Source organism: Sinohyriopsis cumingii, chromosome 2, assembly GCF_028554795.1.
Source record: "Sinohyriopsis cumingii isolate HCF-2022 chromosome 2, ASM2855479v2, whole genome shotgun sequence".
Taxonomy (NCBI): Eukaryota; Metazoa; Mollusca; class Bivalvia; order Unionida; family Unionidae; genus Sinohyriopsis; species Sinohyriopsis cumingii.
The window spans coordinates 85,251,202-85,271,552 of NC_142962.1; the positions used below are offsets into that span (position 1 = coordinate 85,251,202).

The following is a 20,351-nucleotide window of genomic DNA, read 5'->3' on the forward strand; positions in this document are numbered from 1 at the left end:
ATTTGAATTACCCATTACTGTATTACAGTAGTCTAAATAGGGTTGTATGTAACTGTTATAAAAGAGTTTTCTGTGCCTTTTAGGGAGAAAATGTCTTATCTTACTGAGAAGCCATAAACTTGAAATGACTTTTTTACTGATATGTTTGATGTGTTCAGTCAGTGATAGGTTATTATCTACCAGAACACAAAGTAGTCTATCATGACAGACCATTTTCAAATTTGTATCCTTCCATGTCGGACATAGTTCATAACTATCAAGATTTGTCCTTCTTTGCTGTGTTGAGATAAGTAATATTTTAGTTTTACCAGTATTTACCACCATGCCATTGCATGTGCACCAGTTTTCCAGTTTGTTTAGGGCATTCTGTAAAGAAATTTTGAGTTAATGCTTTGTGTTTTGGATGTCTGACAATGTTGTGTCATCTGCATAGAGATCTGTAGATGATATTGAGTCTCTTAGTAAAAGTGGTAGGTCATTAATAAATAAAATGAATAGTAATGGACCTAGAATTGAGCCTTGTGGTACTCCATATCTAATTGTTCCAGGTTCAGACAGAACATTATTTATGTAAACATGCTGTGTTCTCTCTCTTAAGTAAGAAGTAAACCATCTAATTGTTCCTTCATGACGCTGGTAGAGTTTCAGTTTTTTCAAAAGGATTTCATGATCCACCATGTCAAAAGCATTCCTGAAATCTACAAATACAGATCCTATTATTCTACCTTAGTCAAGTGCTTGAAGCCATTTATCAGTTAGGGAGATCAAGGCAGTCTCACAGGAATGGTTCTGTCTAAAGCCTGATTGATTATGGTGTAACAGCAATTATTTGATTAAATATGACATGAATGAGTCATGGACATGTTTTTCAATCAATTTTGACAAGTTTGGTAGTATTGAGATTGGTCAGTAGTTATCAGTGTCATCCTTAGAACCAGGCATGTGAATAGGGGCTACTTTTGCAGTTTTCCATATTTTGGAGACAGATGAAGTTGCAATACTTAAATTAATTATGAATGTTATGGTATCTACAATAGCAGAGGCAGAAGATTTAATGAGTCATGTACCAATCTGATCAAGTCCTGTAGCTTTCTTGGTATCAAGTTCACTGAAACATTTTTTAACAAAGTGTTTTGAAGTGTAAAGATTTTTTAATAACATCTAATAGCATTTTTAATTTCCTTCACAAGATCACATTCTGGTGATAGTGATGACATTCAGTGTGATTATTAAGCTTCATACTGAACATGCTTTCAATAGTTTTCTGGTCCAGATTTTATCTTGAAATACTTTTTATTTTATGAACAATTGAGATTGTCTTCTCTGTATCAGTATTGGGATGTTGTAATGAAAGGAAACTGTGCTGAGCCTGCAAAGTAGTTCTATCTTCAGTTTTCCTCTTGATGAGTTTGTAAGGTTGCTGTCTGGTGTCCTCCAAGCTATGATCACTCCATGGAGTAAGTTTCTGGCTTGAACTTAAGTTTTATTTCTGAGTCTCAGCCTCAAGATCTATTGTCTCTTCATGGTTCAGATACCAAAAATATATTAGCATTTTTCACCACTGCAATAAAAAAAATAAAGTTTGACTTAGACTTGGAAAAAAAGAATGAAATAATTCATGATGTATTTATGCTTTTATGAATAATTTATCCTGACTTTAAAATGAATTATCTTGCAATATATTGTTAACTGATATATTTTATCTAGGGATGAACTTTGTTTATGTGCATGAAAACTTTAAATAGTTAATGAAATACAAAGTATGCATACTTCTAAAATCAAAATGCAAACTGAGAACCTTTGCTACTTGCCTGCACATGCTTAAGCTCTTATATCCAAGTATTGTTGAACTTGAATTATATTTTAGCCAGTGGTTTCCTAAACATCAGGTAAAAACACATTTTGGTATTTTCTATGAATTGAACAAAATATGTGTGAGCTGCCCTTGAATTTTCATCTTAAGACATCTTGAATAATACAGTGACAATTAAACATGACACAAAAAATCAAAATACTTTTGTTTGTCTGCCAAAATCATTTTTTATGGTTGGTCTCTCCATCTTATTTTCCCCTCTGCCAAAGGTGAGCCAATTTTCATCAAAAGCTCAGAAGATAACCTGATCAACTTTTATTCCTTTATTATTTACAACACCTCAAAGGGATGCCCCATTTAGCTTTAAACACCCCAAATTTCAATAATATGGTACAATTAACAGATTGTTGTGTACATAAGTCATCTGTTCTTTAACAATTCTAATCATATTGCTCTGCCATGCATCATTGCATTGGTCATTGTACTGGTGGAACATGGTATCCAATAGACTGGTTCTGGCTGGTTTCTCTAATGTGTTAATAGAACACATAAAAATACTGTGTTGCTAAGCTTCATGTACATTGTTTCAGTCGTATTATGTTATACATTTGATAGATCAAACCATATGAGTAACATGAAAATGATAATGTGATATCGGTTTTTGAAAAATATACTAGTCATTTTTAGTATATCACTGCATTGTCATAAAATTTAAAGTGATTGCAAATGATTAATAATCTTAGTCACATAGAAGAGTTAATTGCATGATTAACGTCTAGTTTCAATTTAGGCCCGCTTCCTGATGTTACAGTTTATATCATTAATCCTTTATCATTCACCATTTATTATTTGAGTTTCAGCATATGTTGCTTACATAAAGCAGCTTTTAGCAGACAGTGTATATCGCTCATTCTTTGGTCATATTTTATCCTACTGCATTTGCTCATCATTCATGCTGCATTCATTTTCCATTCATTTACCATTTGTTCATCATTATGTTGATATTTCAGTTGGAAACTTAAATATTTCAGGGCCTGCACATACAATATGCACACATAATGCACTGAAATTCTGTTGTCTTTCTTGGAAATTTGTTTCCTGAAAAGCTATGTGAAATTTAATATAAAACATCAAAATGAAATTTGCAAATTGTTACAACAAAACTAAAACATCAATATTCATAATTATTGAATGTACTGGAAAATGTGTCACTTTTGGTTCTGTATTTCAGGCTGCTTTAGTGCTAGTTTATCCCTCGATGTTTAATTGGTTTCATCCTTAATTAATTAAATCTGAAAATCATTTTTAATTTCCAAAAACTTTACTTGAAGAATTTGGCCTTAGAACAGTTTTTTGATTCCAGTGATGTGCATTTCAGGTATAGTTAGTTGATTAAGTTTTATTTGATCAGGTTCCCAAATAAGTCTTTTGGAGTATGATAGTAAAATTTTTTTTTTCTTTCTATTATCTCTTTTCCTTAATTCAGCCCAAGGCTTCACATATTTGATTCTGATGGTATGATGTGCTTACACATACCATGGCACAGTATAGTTCAAAACCATGTGCCATAAGGGATTGATGTAATATCAGTAACACAGACTCTAAGGCAATCCCTCAGTTATAGGATTTGTGTTGAGTCCAGGGAATAAGCTTTCAAACCTCTTTTGTCTTGTGTTTTATGGATGCAGAGTGCTTAAACAGTTAGGAAAATAAAATAACCAAGCAAAGCTTAATCTGCAATACCTCTATTGATTGTCCAACAAAGAAACAAAGTGTGAACTAGACCTTAGTCACCTTGGAATAAGGTTTAGTGAAATACACTTTTATTGATTTATTTGCAAAGAAACAATTTGTGAACCAGACCTAGTACCCTCTAAATTTTTCTTCCTCAGAGTGCTTATTTTAAAGTTTAATGGATAAACTAGTTAAGACAATTTGAATAATATCTGATTGGTCAGTATATATGCTGATTAAAACCTTTGATCTGCCAGACATGTCTGGCAAATAGTGATTTCAGGATCTCTGATACATACATACCCCAGCTTTAATTTAGTATGGCATAATTAGTTTAGAGTGTGGTTTTCTTCAGGTAGTATTGTTCCAGAAAATGTATGACTGTCTTTCAAGGCCATTATTCCGATATGATTGAATTGTACAGTATGTCTTGCCCATTAGTTTGGTCTACAAGAATATTTGGGGCAGACTGCACATACTAATATGCCTCAAGCTATCATTTGTAGTCTTTGATGAAATTTGTGATGCCAGAGGTTGACTTTTGTTGTTGTTTATTTTTTTTAAAAATGCATTGCAGATATGAAAAATGATTTTATTTTTCCAAGTACTACAACTATGTTACTCTCATGTGTATTGTATTCTGAATATAAGAAAGTCAATCATGTTGATTTTTCTGCTTTTTGACATAACTTTTATTTTTAAAAGAAGTTTCAAACCCCTTGGAAATTTATGATATTGTCCAGAAACATGCACAATACTTTCTACAATTGACAAGATAAAGATAGTAATACCTGAAGAGTTCTACTATATAATCCTAATTTGTAACATATTTTGTACTTGTATACCATGAGTACCTTTTATGAGTATTGTACATATTAGCACTTATTGTTCAAATACAGAATATATATATGTATACATTGTCTCTATTTTTTTTGTACAGCCTGTAAAGCAAACTTAACAGAAACAGGGGATATCTGTGCCATGCAACCAGGATGTAAAGAAGCCACATGTTGCATTCCAAATAATTTTATTCATGGAGAAAGAAATGTTTCTCTCCGCTTTAGAATTGACAACTGCACAAATGAAGTCATCTACAGTTTAGAACGAAAGGAGTGGAACAAAACAACTGCAGGGTTTTCATTTGGTAAGCTGTATGTCATTTGTTAGTGGTGGTTCACACTGAAAGCAAAATGACGGTTTTGGAATGTCAAAATAGAAAGAAATTACATGATGGATGGTGTGTAATTGCTCATGTAAATTTATACTCACCTCTCCTGGATCCCACCCCTAAACTCCACGATGGTGATAAACTTATACTAAAAGAAGTGTATCATTATTATTAAAGTATCTTCTGTTGTTGACCATAATCCACTGAAAGCTGCAACAATATTTGCTTGCACAAAAATCAGTGGTTTTTGCAAGTGGCTGTTAGTAAAACAAAAGGCAATAACTATTACAGAAATTGAATGAGGACAAAAATTTGTTGATATGTTTATCTTAGATAATGACCATAAGAAAAAAGAAAGTACCAAGTTTGACAGTAGTATATAAAGAACTATGACACAAGTTGCAACTCAGAAGATTCTGTCTTACATTGCATTCACCTTCTGGACAAAGAGTTAAATAACTCTAACAGATTTGCAAAAGCACAGAGATTTGTTTGTAGTATAGGCCGATGACCATTGCATATATAAATTTGTAAGGCAATCCATTGAAAATTGAGCCCCAGACTAAGGATGGATGAATATATATAAATGCATGACAGAATCTTGTGAACATAACTAATTTCAGTTTTCAATGAATTGCTGTGAACTTGGGAAATAGGATGGTCATCATTTTGAAGATGTGCATATCTGTTAGTGAATTTATCCTTTCTTTATCTAGGTAAATTTTCAGGTCAGCATCATTAAATGTAGATAAAAGTACTTGATTAATTGAAGATACTTCATGTGAAACAAATTCAGTACTTTTAGTTACATTAAATGATGCTGACCTAAACATTCACTGAGTTAAAGATAGTATAAAATTCACGATGCTGTGTGGAACGAACTATACTGAAAAGACAAAGCAGAGGTACTGATCTGGCCTCATCTTATACTCAGCATTGACTTATAAATGGGTGAAGGTTGGAAAATTTACAAAATTTGTAAATTCATCTAATATACTCCAGATCAACTTATAGGCCAGCAAATATGGTAAAATGTCTATTTAGGAAATATTGTTTATAATTTGCTCCTCTGAAGCTATGTTTCTGTTGGAATTTGCATAATTTCATTTCATTCTTGTATAAACTTGAATTTACTAATTATTTAAAGATTTATAATGCAAATTTCACTACTTGTATGCTGACATGAAAACAATGTCTGTTACTGAATTATTTGCAGATGTGGTGCAAACAGAGAAAATAGGGGACATATTTGAAGTCAATTTTACAGTGAAAGAGACAGCCACATCATACATTTTGAATCTAACTGTTGAAATATGTGGCTTAAAATCAGGTGCTAATGGATGTGATACTCTTCCACTCTTCCAAAATGTTGAATTAGAAAAATCTTCTTGTACTGGAAGACGGCGGAAACGATCTGTGAATGGGTAGGTTGTTTGACTCTTTCCCCAGCTTTTCTTTTACTTCAGTGCCAATGCTTGTAGCCTTGTAATGATTTTGTTAGTGCATCATGTATTAATCAATAAGTCTTATATCTTGAATCTAAAATTAAAACTTAGATGAATCACAATTTCTTTGAAACATATTATGGGCTCACAATTCCATAAAGCCTGGTAAGCTGAGGGTATGTTCCTTTGTCTGTATTGCATTGTACATCATGCATCATACACCAGTATTTGCTGTTAACAGCTCCTTAAAGGTACAGTGTGAACCCACTATAGCGTGCTCCGTTATAACATGAATTCGGATATAACACGGTCATGGCGTGGCTCCCGAAATTTCATATACATGTATTTTTCTTGTGCACAAAAAATAATCTTTCTTAAAAAGTACGAAAAAAAGTAAAAAGTTTGTGATCATTTTGGGGAAGAGATTGCATATGAATAATACAAAACGATCGTGGCTTGGCTCCTGAAATGTTATGTGTATTTTTCTTGTACACAAAAAGTTTTTTTTTTTCTTCTTAAAAGTACGGGGAAAAAACAATATAAAAAGTTTATTCTGGGATCGCATAGGTCTTTGCCAATGTAGCAAACTTGGATTGTTTTTCCTTATTGGCTGTAAAACAAACCATGTGGCTTTCTTTTATTGGCGACATTGTTGGCTGTTTAAACTTTTATATACAACAATTGGTTTGGAGTGCAGAAATTTAGAGGCCCCACGAAAGGAATATGCAAACTGGATATAAAATGCACTGAAATTTATATATTGTTACATAAATAAATTCTTTGTCCATATTGACAAACCATCTAAACAGTTCATTGTTATATCATAATCCGCTTATCTTGACATCAAGCATGAGTTCTGTATTTGTTTAATATCTGATTTTTGTTGTTAACATTTCTGGTCATGGAGATCAACCAGACGAGCATTGTCTAGTAACCTATCTTTCATCGAATTTTCGGCCACTCGCTAGTAGTTAACATATTTACAAAGACTGACATTTGTATGAGGATGGTAAGTAAAATTCCTCTTTTTACTCAGAATTAAACACTCACATTTTATGTAATAATCCCTGTCATCAGAACACCTGTGTCTCTATCATCCGTTGACCCTTTGTTAATTTTCAGATGCATGCGTGGAAGGCAGCATCACACTCCTACCACAAATGTAAAACAAAAAATACATCTTACTTTTTGGTTTATTAAAATGGCATGGAGGGACAGTTACAGAATAGTTCAAATGATGGCCAATTTCTTTTTAAAAATGTACCGAGATAAAATAGTTTGCTGAAATTTCAAAGAAACAGATTACTTTTGAAGCACCAACTGTTATGAAATGTACTCAGCAAATGGAAAAAATACCAGTCTCAATCATGTAATACAATTATTTGATGTTGCTGTCACAATAAGAAATGGGGCTTTAGCGGTGACTTCAATAGCCCATGCACCCTTCATCAAAGAAAACTGACTACAATCTTTCAATAACAACAAAGAACTTTTCTTCAAAGAAAGTCAGTACCAAACTTAAATAAAAGTGATGGTATCTGATGGATTTTTGCATTTTCCAACGTGACTGGAACATGTTAACTGTGCAGTGAAAGTTTCCTACCAACTGTGGCTTAAAACACAAATTAACTTTCACCGACTTGGAATGTACTGAAAAGTAAATGTGCTTCCTCATTCATTATGTGATTGTGCTATGTTTTTCTGCTGAATTGAGACCAATATGAACTGTTACAAAATTATTGAAATTTTAAAGCTGTGCATATTTTTGATGGAATCACTTGTCTTGTGGATTCAATGTATATGATGAGGTTCGCGGGTGAGTACATGGTATTGATACTCTATTCATGCTATACATTAGACATTTATATATAAACAGGATTCACGTATATGTACCAATTCATGGTTCTGTAAATAAAGTAAACTGTTATATATATCTCTGTTTTCACTACAGGTGTATTTCTCATTTAATATGCATCAATTTAAGATAGTAACTGTGCCGACGAAGCATGTATTTTACCGCCTGCATTTATTACCTACATCCCCCACAATTGTTTGGGGGTACATTTTCTTTTGCTAACTGACTGATTGCTTATAACATGGATCAGTCTATAACGCGGTTGGGTTCTATGGCTCCCAACTACCGTGTTATAGCAGGGTCACACTGCATAGTCACTTTGCCCAAAATTTGATTCCAGCTTATTCATCCTAAAATTTGCTTGATAAATAGTTTTCACACAATTATGCAAAATCCATAAGGCAGACAAATGATATTAAGCATGCATGTTGGTATAGATTTATAGATGAACTGGTTTGATTTTTATGCTCGCAGTACATTAAAGCAATTACCAGATATCTAAATTTTTAACTTTTTATTTCTGCCAGTAATAGATCAGAAGAGTATATGACAAGGCATGCTGTCCATCATCCATTGTATGTCGAGCCATTTAGCATGAGTTTTTCACTACTCCTTCTAAACTACCTGGAGGATTACCATGAAATTTTACACGCACATTCATCCCAAGGTTTAGTTGGTCCAAAATGAAAATGGTGCTGTTTGGACCTTTAACATGGCTGTCACAGTAACCATCTTGAAATTTTTATATATATTTCTACTCTTCCTTGATGAATGGTCATATCAACATGTGAATAATAATAGACATTCTTTGATGCCTTGTTGGTTGATCTGACATCTAATATGGTCACCACAACATCTATCTTAAAAATCTTGTTATCTACACTCCTCCTAAAAGGATTGTCATATTGAAACAAGGTTTCCACCATAAAACTTCTTATAATATCTGGTTGATTAATGGTGGTGATCATATATCCAGTATGGCTACCTAAAATTTTTATCAATACTCATCTTGATTAGATGGTCTTATCCAAAAGGGCTTCACCCAAAAACATTTTGATTTCTGGCTGGTCTTAAATTAAACAATGGTGATGATCATACATCTAACATCAGCCATCCTTATCATCTTTATATTGCTCAAGAGATATCAGAAATGGTTTCTGTACTCTGCATTTAGAAAGAAGAAATAACTTTATTATAGATTCCTGGAAATTCTGTTTGGCCAGTAGAGTAAAATTCATTTCAATGTACTCAGTTTTAGCTAGATGGTCTCCAGTGTGGGAATACATGTTTGAAAGATGTGTATAGTTTTCTTTTATTTTCTCTACTCTGTTATCCAGCAGGGACTATTTACTGATGACAATTTTATTAACATTACATAATCTTTGTATTCATAATGCCAGACAAGTAACATGTAAAAAAAATGACTTTTTTATTATTGAATCACAGCAGTCTTTTGTTTTTTTGTGAAGACATTTTGACTCCAGTATCGTTTTTAGGTTGGATTCCTTCAAGAGCAGGCTGCAACAGCTTTTAACTGGAGGGGCAAAAAATGAAGATATTCAAGAATTTATGGAGTCATATAAACTTGATGCGGTACAGTATACATTTTTACATTAAAAGGTTTCTTTAATTTAAAAAAAAATTATTTTGACTATCTAGCCATAGATTGAGTGAAGTCCGCTTATGGTATTGCCTTGTTTCTGACATGCATCAGTCCTTCATCAACCATAGTGCATTTCTCTTTTCAGGTTCCTTTCAAAAACCTATAGACTAATTTAAAAGACCATTCTCACATGAAGGTGTTTAGAGTTTATGCAAATCATGCCAAACCATTTAGCTACAACAGCAGTTTTGCATATTCTCTGCAGCTGAGTGTTATTATAGCTTCTGAGACTGCTGAGGCTGGCTGCTAGGATGAATACCTTAGCATCATAATAACTGATTAAAGAAACTGACAGTTAAAACATGGTTTATGAAAAGATAAAAGAATTATTGAAATCCATTTCTCTAATTACAAAGTTAAAAGTGGTACTTCTTATAGCAGTCATCATTCACATTTAAATGCACTTTGCACTGTTTATATCCAATGAAAATTTCAATTCTTCTCCCTTCCCTAACACATATATTGCATCTCCCACATTTCAGGAACCATCTTGGCCAGTGCCTTAGACCCTTGGTGCTAGCATTACACCCTACTTTTCTTGTTCTAGTGTCTAGAAAGCCAGTAACCATCTTTTCTGCCAAATTCATCCTAAATTCAAGCTGTGTTTGCTATTTTTCTTTTCCATACTTTGTTTTCATCTGATGATGTGGTGGCTCTTTCATATATATTGGGGCAATACACATTGACATGTCAATCAGAAACCAAGAAAGGTTCTTCTATGATTTCTTTGTTTTGCTGCAAGAACTGAATCGCATTTGATTCTTGTCTGCAATATCCATCCCCAGTCCCACCCACCCACTTTGTATTTAGGATAATCATCTGCAACTTTTGGACATGTTACTTCTTTATATCACTAATTTTTTTCTTGTCAAGTTACACTGGATAGCTGTGTGGGACTCATGTTGTTAAATAAAATATGGACAAATTTATTGCCGTTCCAGGTAATACAGATTAGTTTCCATTTTTGCATAATTTTCATGTCTCTCTTGTTTTTAAAAAAATGTTCTAGCATTTCTTTTTTTATTTTCTTGGACCATACCACAACTTTATAGTCTGCCCTGTAGCAAATTTTCAAATAGTTGGGGATCTCTAAAGAACCTGTGTATGTGTGTGTGTGTATGTATATATATATATATATATATATATATATATATATATATATATATATATATATATATATATATATATATATATATTGTCATTCTTATTTTATATTTTTCTCTCAAGATCTTTCACCACTTTAGTCCCTAATTCTTCTTCTGCCATTTTGACACTGTCCATAAGGCTTATGTAGACTTGAAAAATTATAAACATAGCCAGTTTGGGGAGTGACTCTAAGCCAGATTTTGCTAGCATTTATTGTTAATATGAAAGTCTTCCCTGTCATACATGTAGTCTGATCTTACAGCCACATTACAAACTTCATCCATCCCAATAAACCCAATGTAGGTCAAAATAGCATCAGACAACATGGTCATCCATATCAATACAATCAGTACACTTTGGGATGTGATTACTGTGGTGAGATCAAACATTCAGCACAGGAATGCAGGCACAGACAGCCAGTAAAATGCCATCAGTGTGGTTGCTTTGGACACAAAGCCAAAACTCACACTAGTTTTATGGAATAGGAAATGGGCAATGAGGCCATCTCAACTCCACATGAAGACTCTATTCAGCAGGAGGACCAATATATCTATCAAGGACTGTCATACACATCATGCATCCCTTGTAAAAACAGATTTGATCCCCTTGCTGATGGATGTTCTGAATGGGGAAACTTACCAGCTACTTGTACATATTCAAATATGACTGATGTTCAGATTTATACAATGATTATAAAAGTAGAAAATGCAGTTGCAGAAAAACTAATTTTTATACAGTAATGATAGTTGTAATGATGATCACTGTGAACATAGTTTTAATACTTTTAATATCTCCTTCAGTGCCTTTGATAGCATTGTTATTAATCTTATGAAGTTAGGAGTGTCTAGCAAAGGTTTACACATAGGTCATTTAAATATTCAAGGTTTTCATGGAAAGATTGATCAAGTGAAGTTACTGCTAACCTCTCCAAATAATAATATCCATTTATTTGGACTCTTGGAAACAATGTTAACAGAAAATCAGGGTGAAAATTTATTGTATATCAATGTCTATGACAAACCTTATCGAAAAGATAGGAAAGCAGGTGGTGGTGGGCTCCTTGTGTATGTTAGAACTGGTACTACTTGTAAAAGACGGAAAGACCTTGAAATACAGGAAATAGAATCCATTTGGCTACAGATCACTCCAGAAAAAGCTAAGCCCTATTTAGTGGGTTTTGTGTACAGACCCTCATCATCACATACTGATTGGTGTAAATATTTTGAACTTCACGTAGATAAAATTTCAAATGAAGAGAAAGAATTTTACATTCTAGGCGATATAAATAGAGACCTTCTCAATGATCAAATAAAAGTGAATTTTATTGCTTTGTTAGGTATGTAGCAACTAGTAAATGAACCCACCAGAGTAACATCTACCTCTAAAACACTTATAGATCATATTTATCCCAACACAAAAGAAAATGTTTTGGAAGTAATGGTTCAAAAGATTGGTATAAGTGACCACATTGCAATTATCTTAAAACATAAAGGTAATGGCAAATCAACAGAAAATTATATCCATAAATCCATTACTTATAGGTCTTTTCAAAACTTTGATACTGTTAAATTTCTAAAAATCAGAAACAGATTCTATGGAATACAGTCCAAATCTTTGAAGATATTGATGATGTTTTAGATACTTGGGCAGATCTGTTCATCAGTATACTGGTAGTGAACAAGCATGCCCCTTTAGCTCATTAACCCCTGGTGACGAGTTTATGTGGCAGGAGGTAGTAGCCTACTGCCGAGCTCTGTAGCATCAAGGTCATGTATGATACACTAAAGTGGGTGGTGTTATAGAAAGGTAGACAGATGTAGCTCTACAATGATACCATATAATCTGGAAGTTCTAGTTGCACTACAAAATACAGAGGGAAAAACCTCATTTTTTTTAACACCATTTTTTTCCACCCTAAATTCGCCTTTGTTTGGAATTTTATACTTTTTGGTCTCAGGTCTCAGATCAAAGCAGACTGGTATGAACTGCAAACAAACAGATGAACCTTTGCAAAAAGTAGGTTAAGATAGGCATTTGGAATAAAGAGTGGTCTCAATACGAAAATGATGGGTCTGTTAAGCAAAAAAAACAAAAAAAACAAACAGAACTATAACTTTTACCCTTCTGCTCATGTGCGAGCCAAATAGCCAATGAAAAACAACGTTTCTAACAGAACTAGGCATTAGGATATTGGAAAATCACCATGAAGTTGATGTATTAGGATTTATTCAGAAATAGCTTTCAAAATGTGTTTCCTACTCGAATTTCAGGCAAAAGCACCCGTACAGAAATTTCTTATGGATTCCATATGGAATACTTATGGAATCCGTATGGAATAGATATGGACTGAAAAACTTATGGAATCAGACAACTTATTCCATATCAATTCCATAAGTACTTCACAGCAAGTGAAAATTCCAGATGGAATACAGTTGCAACTTTAATCCATAAGCACTTTTTTCCATGTATTATAGCATCATGGAAAATACTCTTTGAAGAATTAATAACCTAAACTATCTGATTAAAATAGAAATACTGGTGGGAGTTTGTGTACCTGTATATGTCAGTGTAGCTGATGTGGAAGGATGAATATATACTCATAAATTTTAAGAAACACATGTATGTCAGTTTTCTTTAATTTATTTCCACAGATGTTTAAAAACAAAGACATGACCAAAATAGTAGGGAAAATGTAAACATGATCAGAAATTTAGTATTAAAATACAAGCATAGATGAATCTTTGGTGCAAGGTGGATTTTGGGCTTGATCTAATGTTTATTCTGAAAAGTAATTTTTTTGGCTTCCTATTAAAATACGCTCTACAAAAATCATACCCTAGTGAAAATGTGACTTAAATTTCAGCAAAATCAATGAACATTTCTTGACATTCACTCAAATGTCCATTTTCACTAAAATCATGGTAATTTAGGAGATTTTACCAAAATTTAAGAAAATATCAGTGAAATTTTGTGATTGAAATTTCACTGATTCTGCCAACATTTCTAAAAATATTAGTGGGAATTTTTTATTGAAATTTCACTGAGAGTTTGTCAAAAATTCTAAAAATATATTGATATTTTGTGATTGCAATATCACTGAAATTTTAGTTTAAAAAATATAAATAAGATATAATAAAATTTATTTTTGTTTCTTGTACAATTTGATTGATTTTCAGCAGCATTTATGTTCCCTGTTTCTGATAGCTGTAATTGTATTGTTTATTTTGGGAACAATGACTTCTTTCCACATCTTTCTGTATTATATTTCTTTATCAAATTTTGTTATTGTTGTTGTTGTATTTTTTTAAACTTAAACTGGATTTAACTGCCCTCAAACAAGTTTTCTTGTTTTCTGTTTTGAATCAGAATTTCGCTTTTCTCCCGACCTGAATCTGATTTTCCTCGATATGGACCCTTTTTTTAATATTGACTCCGAAACTTTTTTTAAATAATGCGCTATCCGGTCCCATTCCGCATCGGGCTTTCTAATAAGTAGTTGTTCCGTTTATTATTTAAGGTGGCGCTATACAGTTTCGCATTTTGCATAGGGTTAGGAATTTAAAGAAAAAGAATGTCCCGGGTTTTCCTCACTGGTTATACTGGCTATTTAAAAAAGACCTTGTATATCTTAGGTATAATGCAAAGAACCTTTAATTCCCTTTATTTTGGTGTATGATTGATGGGTGTACTATGGGTTATAGAGTATACAGCTTGGCCTTACTTCAAATGTGCACCTTTCAAAAAAGTGCTAGCTCTACTTGGTCATTTTCACTTCCTGAACTTCAGAGGTCAATTGTATAAAAAAGAGCCGATAACTTTTTTTACATTTTATATATTTGGTAATTCAGACTGATTTTTTAACACAAGGGAGCAGTCATTTTAGTTAGCAGTGTGCTTAAATCATGTAAAATTTCCAGAAGTACAATATCCAAAAGAAATATCATCCACATTACATTAATGTAGCATAGAGGTATGCAAACATTCTCTCCACTGTGCATGTTTTAAATGCGAACTACTTCACCTTACATACGTCACTCTCTCAAAAGTACATATTATCTGGTGAGCGCCACCTAAAGGATGATCATTGTAAAGAGCTTTCTGATTGGTCAAAATTTTTTACTTGTCCATCGAGTCGTTGCGTAACGGAAACTGACGGTAATGCTAAACATGGCGATTCGACCGGGATATGAGTTTGAATAACCATTTGAAAAATTTGCGGCAAAGAGAATAGCTTGAATCAAAGTCAATGGGAGCGTAATTGGTCAATGTGTATGAAAACTGAACGCCAGGATTAGCATTTCGCTTTTTGTGCCATAACAGCTCTACAGTAGCGGCTAACGTGCCAAATAGGACAAGGATTGAACCAGGATGATTTCGAAGTTATATAACTAACTCAAAACTGATTAACTTCCAGAATGAATTTAAGGAGGACAAAGTATAGATCACTGGTGGGAATTCTTGTGAAATACCCATGTCTATCAAAGATGGTCATATCTTTGCGGAATTTTCTTGGCCCACACGTAGAATCATCGTTCAATATCGTGAGGCATTATTGTGTATATTATCTAAATATTCTAGGTGTGTTGGAATTCAGTGTAAATAAGAGTACTTCTATCATGATAAACGTTTGTCATGCTGCTTACTGAACAAGGACTAATTCAAGAGACCACAACAGCATCATAGTTTGTACATTAATCAAAAATCAAGTTGCAGTACAAGTGACATGGCATGCTTTTAGCATTTCTTTTCATGTCTCAAATAGATGCTTTTCTGTAATTTTGCATTATTTTCACAGTTGAATTTTTCAATGCAGATTAATATTTTATATATGTTTAGTTCACAGATGCCTGTGCATATTATCTAGGTTTGATACTTTGATTTTTAAAATCACTTAATTATTTAGTGTCAAGCCAGATTTTTCACATCATGTTGTATATACAGTACTATAAATATTGTACACAACAGATAGACCTCAAGGTAGATTAGTTCTGCAATTAAGTTACCTTCTCTAAATAAAGTCATTATTATTATTAATTTTATTTTTATTATTAACTCCCATATCTCTTGCCTTGGATGTCACATAATTACAACATCTGTAAAAAAAAAATCCTGCAAACTTAATATCACCTTGGTTAATAAAGTCCTGTTTAAGTCATATTCATTATTAATCTGAAACCTTCTGAAATGTATGAAAAACTTCTGAAACTTCAGCAAAATACTATACAATGATCAAAATTGTAGTGAAATCTCACAAACGTTTTAGTCAAATATTTGTGAAATCTCACCAGACTTTTCAGTGAAATGAAAAAGACTTAAGTGATGCCATCATGGATTAGGCTTTGTATGCAAGAAAGAAAATGAGGACATGAAAAACCTAAATCTTATTTGATAATGTCTGTCAAAATAAAATTTATATCCATTTTAAAAATTATGGTGAAATATTCATCATTGATTCCCAATAATGTCTAAGAATCATTAGGCAGTTTAATAGAAATCTGAAGCAGATTTTTTTATGGTTTAGACAGAAAGTACTTAAAAAACCCATCTGAAATCCGCCTCAAGTATGCCTGGAAATTTTTGTATGGGATGAACTATTACCAAATTCCATATGAACTATTTACAAATTCCATATGGTATATTTGCCAACTCCATATGGACTATTCACAAATTCCATATGGAGTATTGCCAAATTCCATATGGATTACTCACAAATTCCATATGGATTATTGCCAAATTCCATATGGAATTTTAATTTTATTCCATATGGACAACCTACAGATCTCATGGACTAATTAGCATATTCCATGAGATTTTCCATACGGGGTACGTACAGAGTCCATAACATTTCCATATGGATACAGTGAAATCCATAAGAGTGCTTTAACTATAGAATAGAAATGTCCATATGGATATTTCTGTAAAAGTACATATGGATTCCATATCCATTCCATGTGGAAAATTTTGTACGGGCAACAAAAACCTCCAGGGGTTAATGTGTTAAAAACACACAGGATAAAAAAAGACCATCAGCTAGGCTGAATTTCCTCAGAAATTTTAGAAGCAATAAAGCAAAGAGACCAACTAAAATCAGTAGGAAATCAAACTGAATATAGAGTTTGGAGGAATAAAGTTAATAAAATGATATCTCAAGCTAAACAAGCGCACTTAAAAAAAGTGCTGGATAAAAACCAGAATAACTCAAAAGCTATCTGGAAAGTGTTTACATGGTTTTTTGCAGGCAAAACTGAAATTTTATCTCTCAGTCATGAGGGCATTTATACTGATAATCCAACTGACATCTCAAATATGTTTAACAACTTTTTTGTTCAAACTGCTGAAAAACTTAAAGAACCCAGATTTTTATCTGATTATCTGGAACTCAGACATTTTTGTGCTAAAAATCTACCAAAAAATATAAAGTTTGAAATTCTTGAAATGAGTCCAGAATTTGTGTTGAAATATATTTAAAAAATGGATGATTGTAAAGCTACAGGACTTGATATGATTGGACCAAGGCTACTAAAGGTATCTGTACCTGCAATTGTAGAGAGTATAGCTTTCATTTGCAATGAAAGTAGTAGGTCTAATAAATTTCCACAAACATGGAAAACTGCCAAAGTTATACCATTGCATAAAGCAGGAACAAAAGGTTATGTAAATAACTACATAACCATCTCTATCCTTCCTTGTCTCTCCATATTACTAGAAAAATTATTTGAACACTTATGATCTTATTCATGATAATCAGTCTGGCTTCTGCCAGACTCATTCCTGTGAAACTGCAGTTGTATCTTTGATTGATAAGTGGCTGAAAGCATTAGATCAAGGAGAAATGGTAGGCACTAATATGGTTGATTTTCGTAAAGCTTTTGATCTTGTAGACCATGAAATTTTGCTTGAAGAACAAAAAATCTGTCAATGCAGTGAAAACTCCCTTAACTGGTTTACATCTTAACCAATAGAGGGCAAAAATTATCTTTAAATGGTCAGCTTTCTGAAAGTAAAAATAGTAATTGTGGGGTACTACAGGGCTCTATGCTTGGACCTATGTTATTCATTCTATTTATCAATGATTTACCTTTTAAGATTGGAACTTCAATTTCTTCCACTGACCTCTATGCAGATGATACTACACTGTCTGAGATGGGTAAAACCAAAACCGTACTTTAAAATAACTTACAAGATGCTCTCAACAGACTTCAAGTATGGTGCAAGAAAAACAGTTTGATCATAAATACAGAAAAAATGAAATCCCTACTAATTACAACACAACAAAAATGAGCAAGCTAGATAGCGACAAACTCCAGGTTGATTTGACAATGTGAACCTTATTATGACCTCTCAAGATAGAATTCTTGGTGCATTCATAGATAACAATCTTACTTGGTCTATTCACATTAAAAAAGGTTAATTTTTATCTTTGGATACTGAGGAAAATCAAAACATACATTCCTTTTCAGTATAGTGTCATCTTTTATAAAAGTTATATTCAGCCATATCTGGACTACTGTAATGTAATTTGGGGTAATACCTCTAATTCAAACATAACAATATTTTTAAGACTCCAAAATTGGGCTTGCCATTTAATTCTAGATCAATGTATAGACAATTTTCAGGATGCAATCAAGGTTTTAGCAATACATGAAAGAATATCTCTTAGAAAGGCCCAATTGATGTATAAAGTTTCTAAGAAAGAGCCATACCTGTCTATCTAAACAATATCTTTCACCAAAGAGATGCTGATAGTACTCCAAATTTAAGGTCCATAAGAAGTAAAAATTACATTATACCAAGGCCAAAGAAGGAATTGTTTTAAAAAAAGTTTTCAATATACTGGTCCACTGGTATGGAACATCATTCCCAGTGACATAAGGCAGGCTCCTAACATTTCTTCTTTTCATAATCAGTGTCTTAAATGGATGAAATTTTTAGAAAATTTAACAGTTCTAGTACAAAAATTACTGCCTGCTTTTCTATAATTTTGCATCATTTTCATAGTTGAATTTTTCAATGCAGGATGATATTTTATGTTTTATATGTTTATGTTTTTACAGATGCCTGTGCATGTGTTCAAGGCTTAATAATTTGAATTTTAAAATTACTGAAGTATTTAGTGTCAAGCCAGATTCTTAACATTATATTGTATATACTGTATATATTGTACATAACAGATAGAAGGCCTCAAGGTAGATTAGTTCTGTAACTAACTGAGTTACCTTCTCTAAATAATGTCTTTATTATTATTATTATTGTTATTTCAATTATTATCATGCCTTCATCAGCTGACTGACTTTTTGGAGGGTCATAATTTTCCAGGTCTTTCTCCAAAATGGGGTCATAGAAAGGTCTTATGTGGGAAATCTTGTTATGTCTGGACCACTCCAGTGGCTTAGTGATTAGAGCATCTGCCTGGAATGTGGGAGATAGTGGGTTCAAACCCTGGCCAAGTCATACTAAATACTTATAAAAATGGTACTGACAGCTGCCTCGCTAGGTGCTCAGCTTTAAGAGGTTAATGTATGGACTGGTCAGCTAGGTGTCAGGATAATGTGACTGGGTGGGACATGATGCTTCATGCCTATGGCATGATGCTCCTGTGCTAGACATCACTGTCAACTGCCACACTGCAGACATCATGGCAATATGACAAAGTAAACAAGTGTTACTGAAAATGTGTATAAGCAGTATTGGGGTTGAGTTATGTACAGGTGACACGTAGGTACAACAGTTTAGCTCAAGGCTTAAATATGGCCACCCATAATATAAACAGAAAAACCATTAAAGATATTCTCAAGAACAAGAACTGCTGAACATTTTTTGAGTAAATTCAAAATATAGCATCTAAGTACAAATAAATTTCAGGTTTGTACAAATGATGTGGATCTGGCATTCAACATGGCTACTAGAAATATAACAAATTTCAAACAAGTATTCCACAAAACTTTTTTAATAGAATTTGACCAAATTCAACAGACAGCATCCTCATATTGTAGTTTTATCAATTTGTATAAATGATGCCAATCCCAGAGATACCAACCAATTTGAGTGGAACCATTTGCATTTTGAACTTCTGTTTGCACCATTTCTGATGACTTCTGTTAGATTCCAATGTTCCATGCAATTAAAAACAGAAAGATCTTGGAAATGCTAAATGTAAACGCATGTAGCATGAAAACAATTAAATATTGTCTAATCAGAAATATTGCTAACTTAGTGCCTTGTTTCACCTCAGAAAATCAATGATGGCTTCAGTTCCCACAAACCTTGTGACTTGTATAGATGCAGCTGTATAGCTCTCTCTGACAATGACCTTTACTAAAAGCATTTTTATAAATACCCAGTGCTCAAAGAAAATGTTTTTAGACACAAGCCCAGGGCTGGTGACGTAAATAAACTCACAAGCCCTGACTGAAATTCTATATGCCCGGACTCCAATTTCCATATGCAGAAAATGTCACTTTTTTAAATATTATCAGACAATAATGCAATATCTACAGTTCAAATATAAATTCAACAGGATTCAAAGG

The 20,351-nt window shown here is 33.0% G+C and overlaps 1 protein-coding gene across 1 annotated transcript in view; it reads left to right on the forward strand.

The window, feature by feature from the left end:
* Positions 1–20,351, forward strand: part of LOC149805308 (uncharacterized) — a 471,406-nt gene that overhangs the window by 185,681 nt on the left and 265,374 nt on the right. The window contains exons 56-58 of the mRNA XM_089934018.1: positions 4,488–4,691; positions 5,932–6,139; positions 9,512–9,608. Coding sequence (XP_089790144.1) covers positions 4,488–4,691; positions 5,932–6,139; positions 9,512–9,608 — 509 coding nt within the window. The remainder of the gene's footprint in view (positions 1–4,487; positions 4,692–5,931; positions 6,140–9,511; positions 9,609–20,351) is intronic.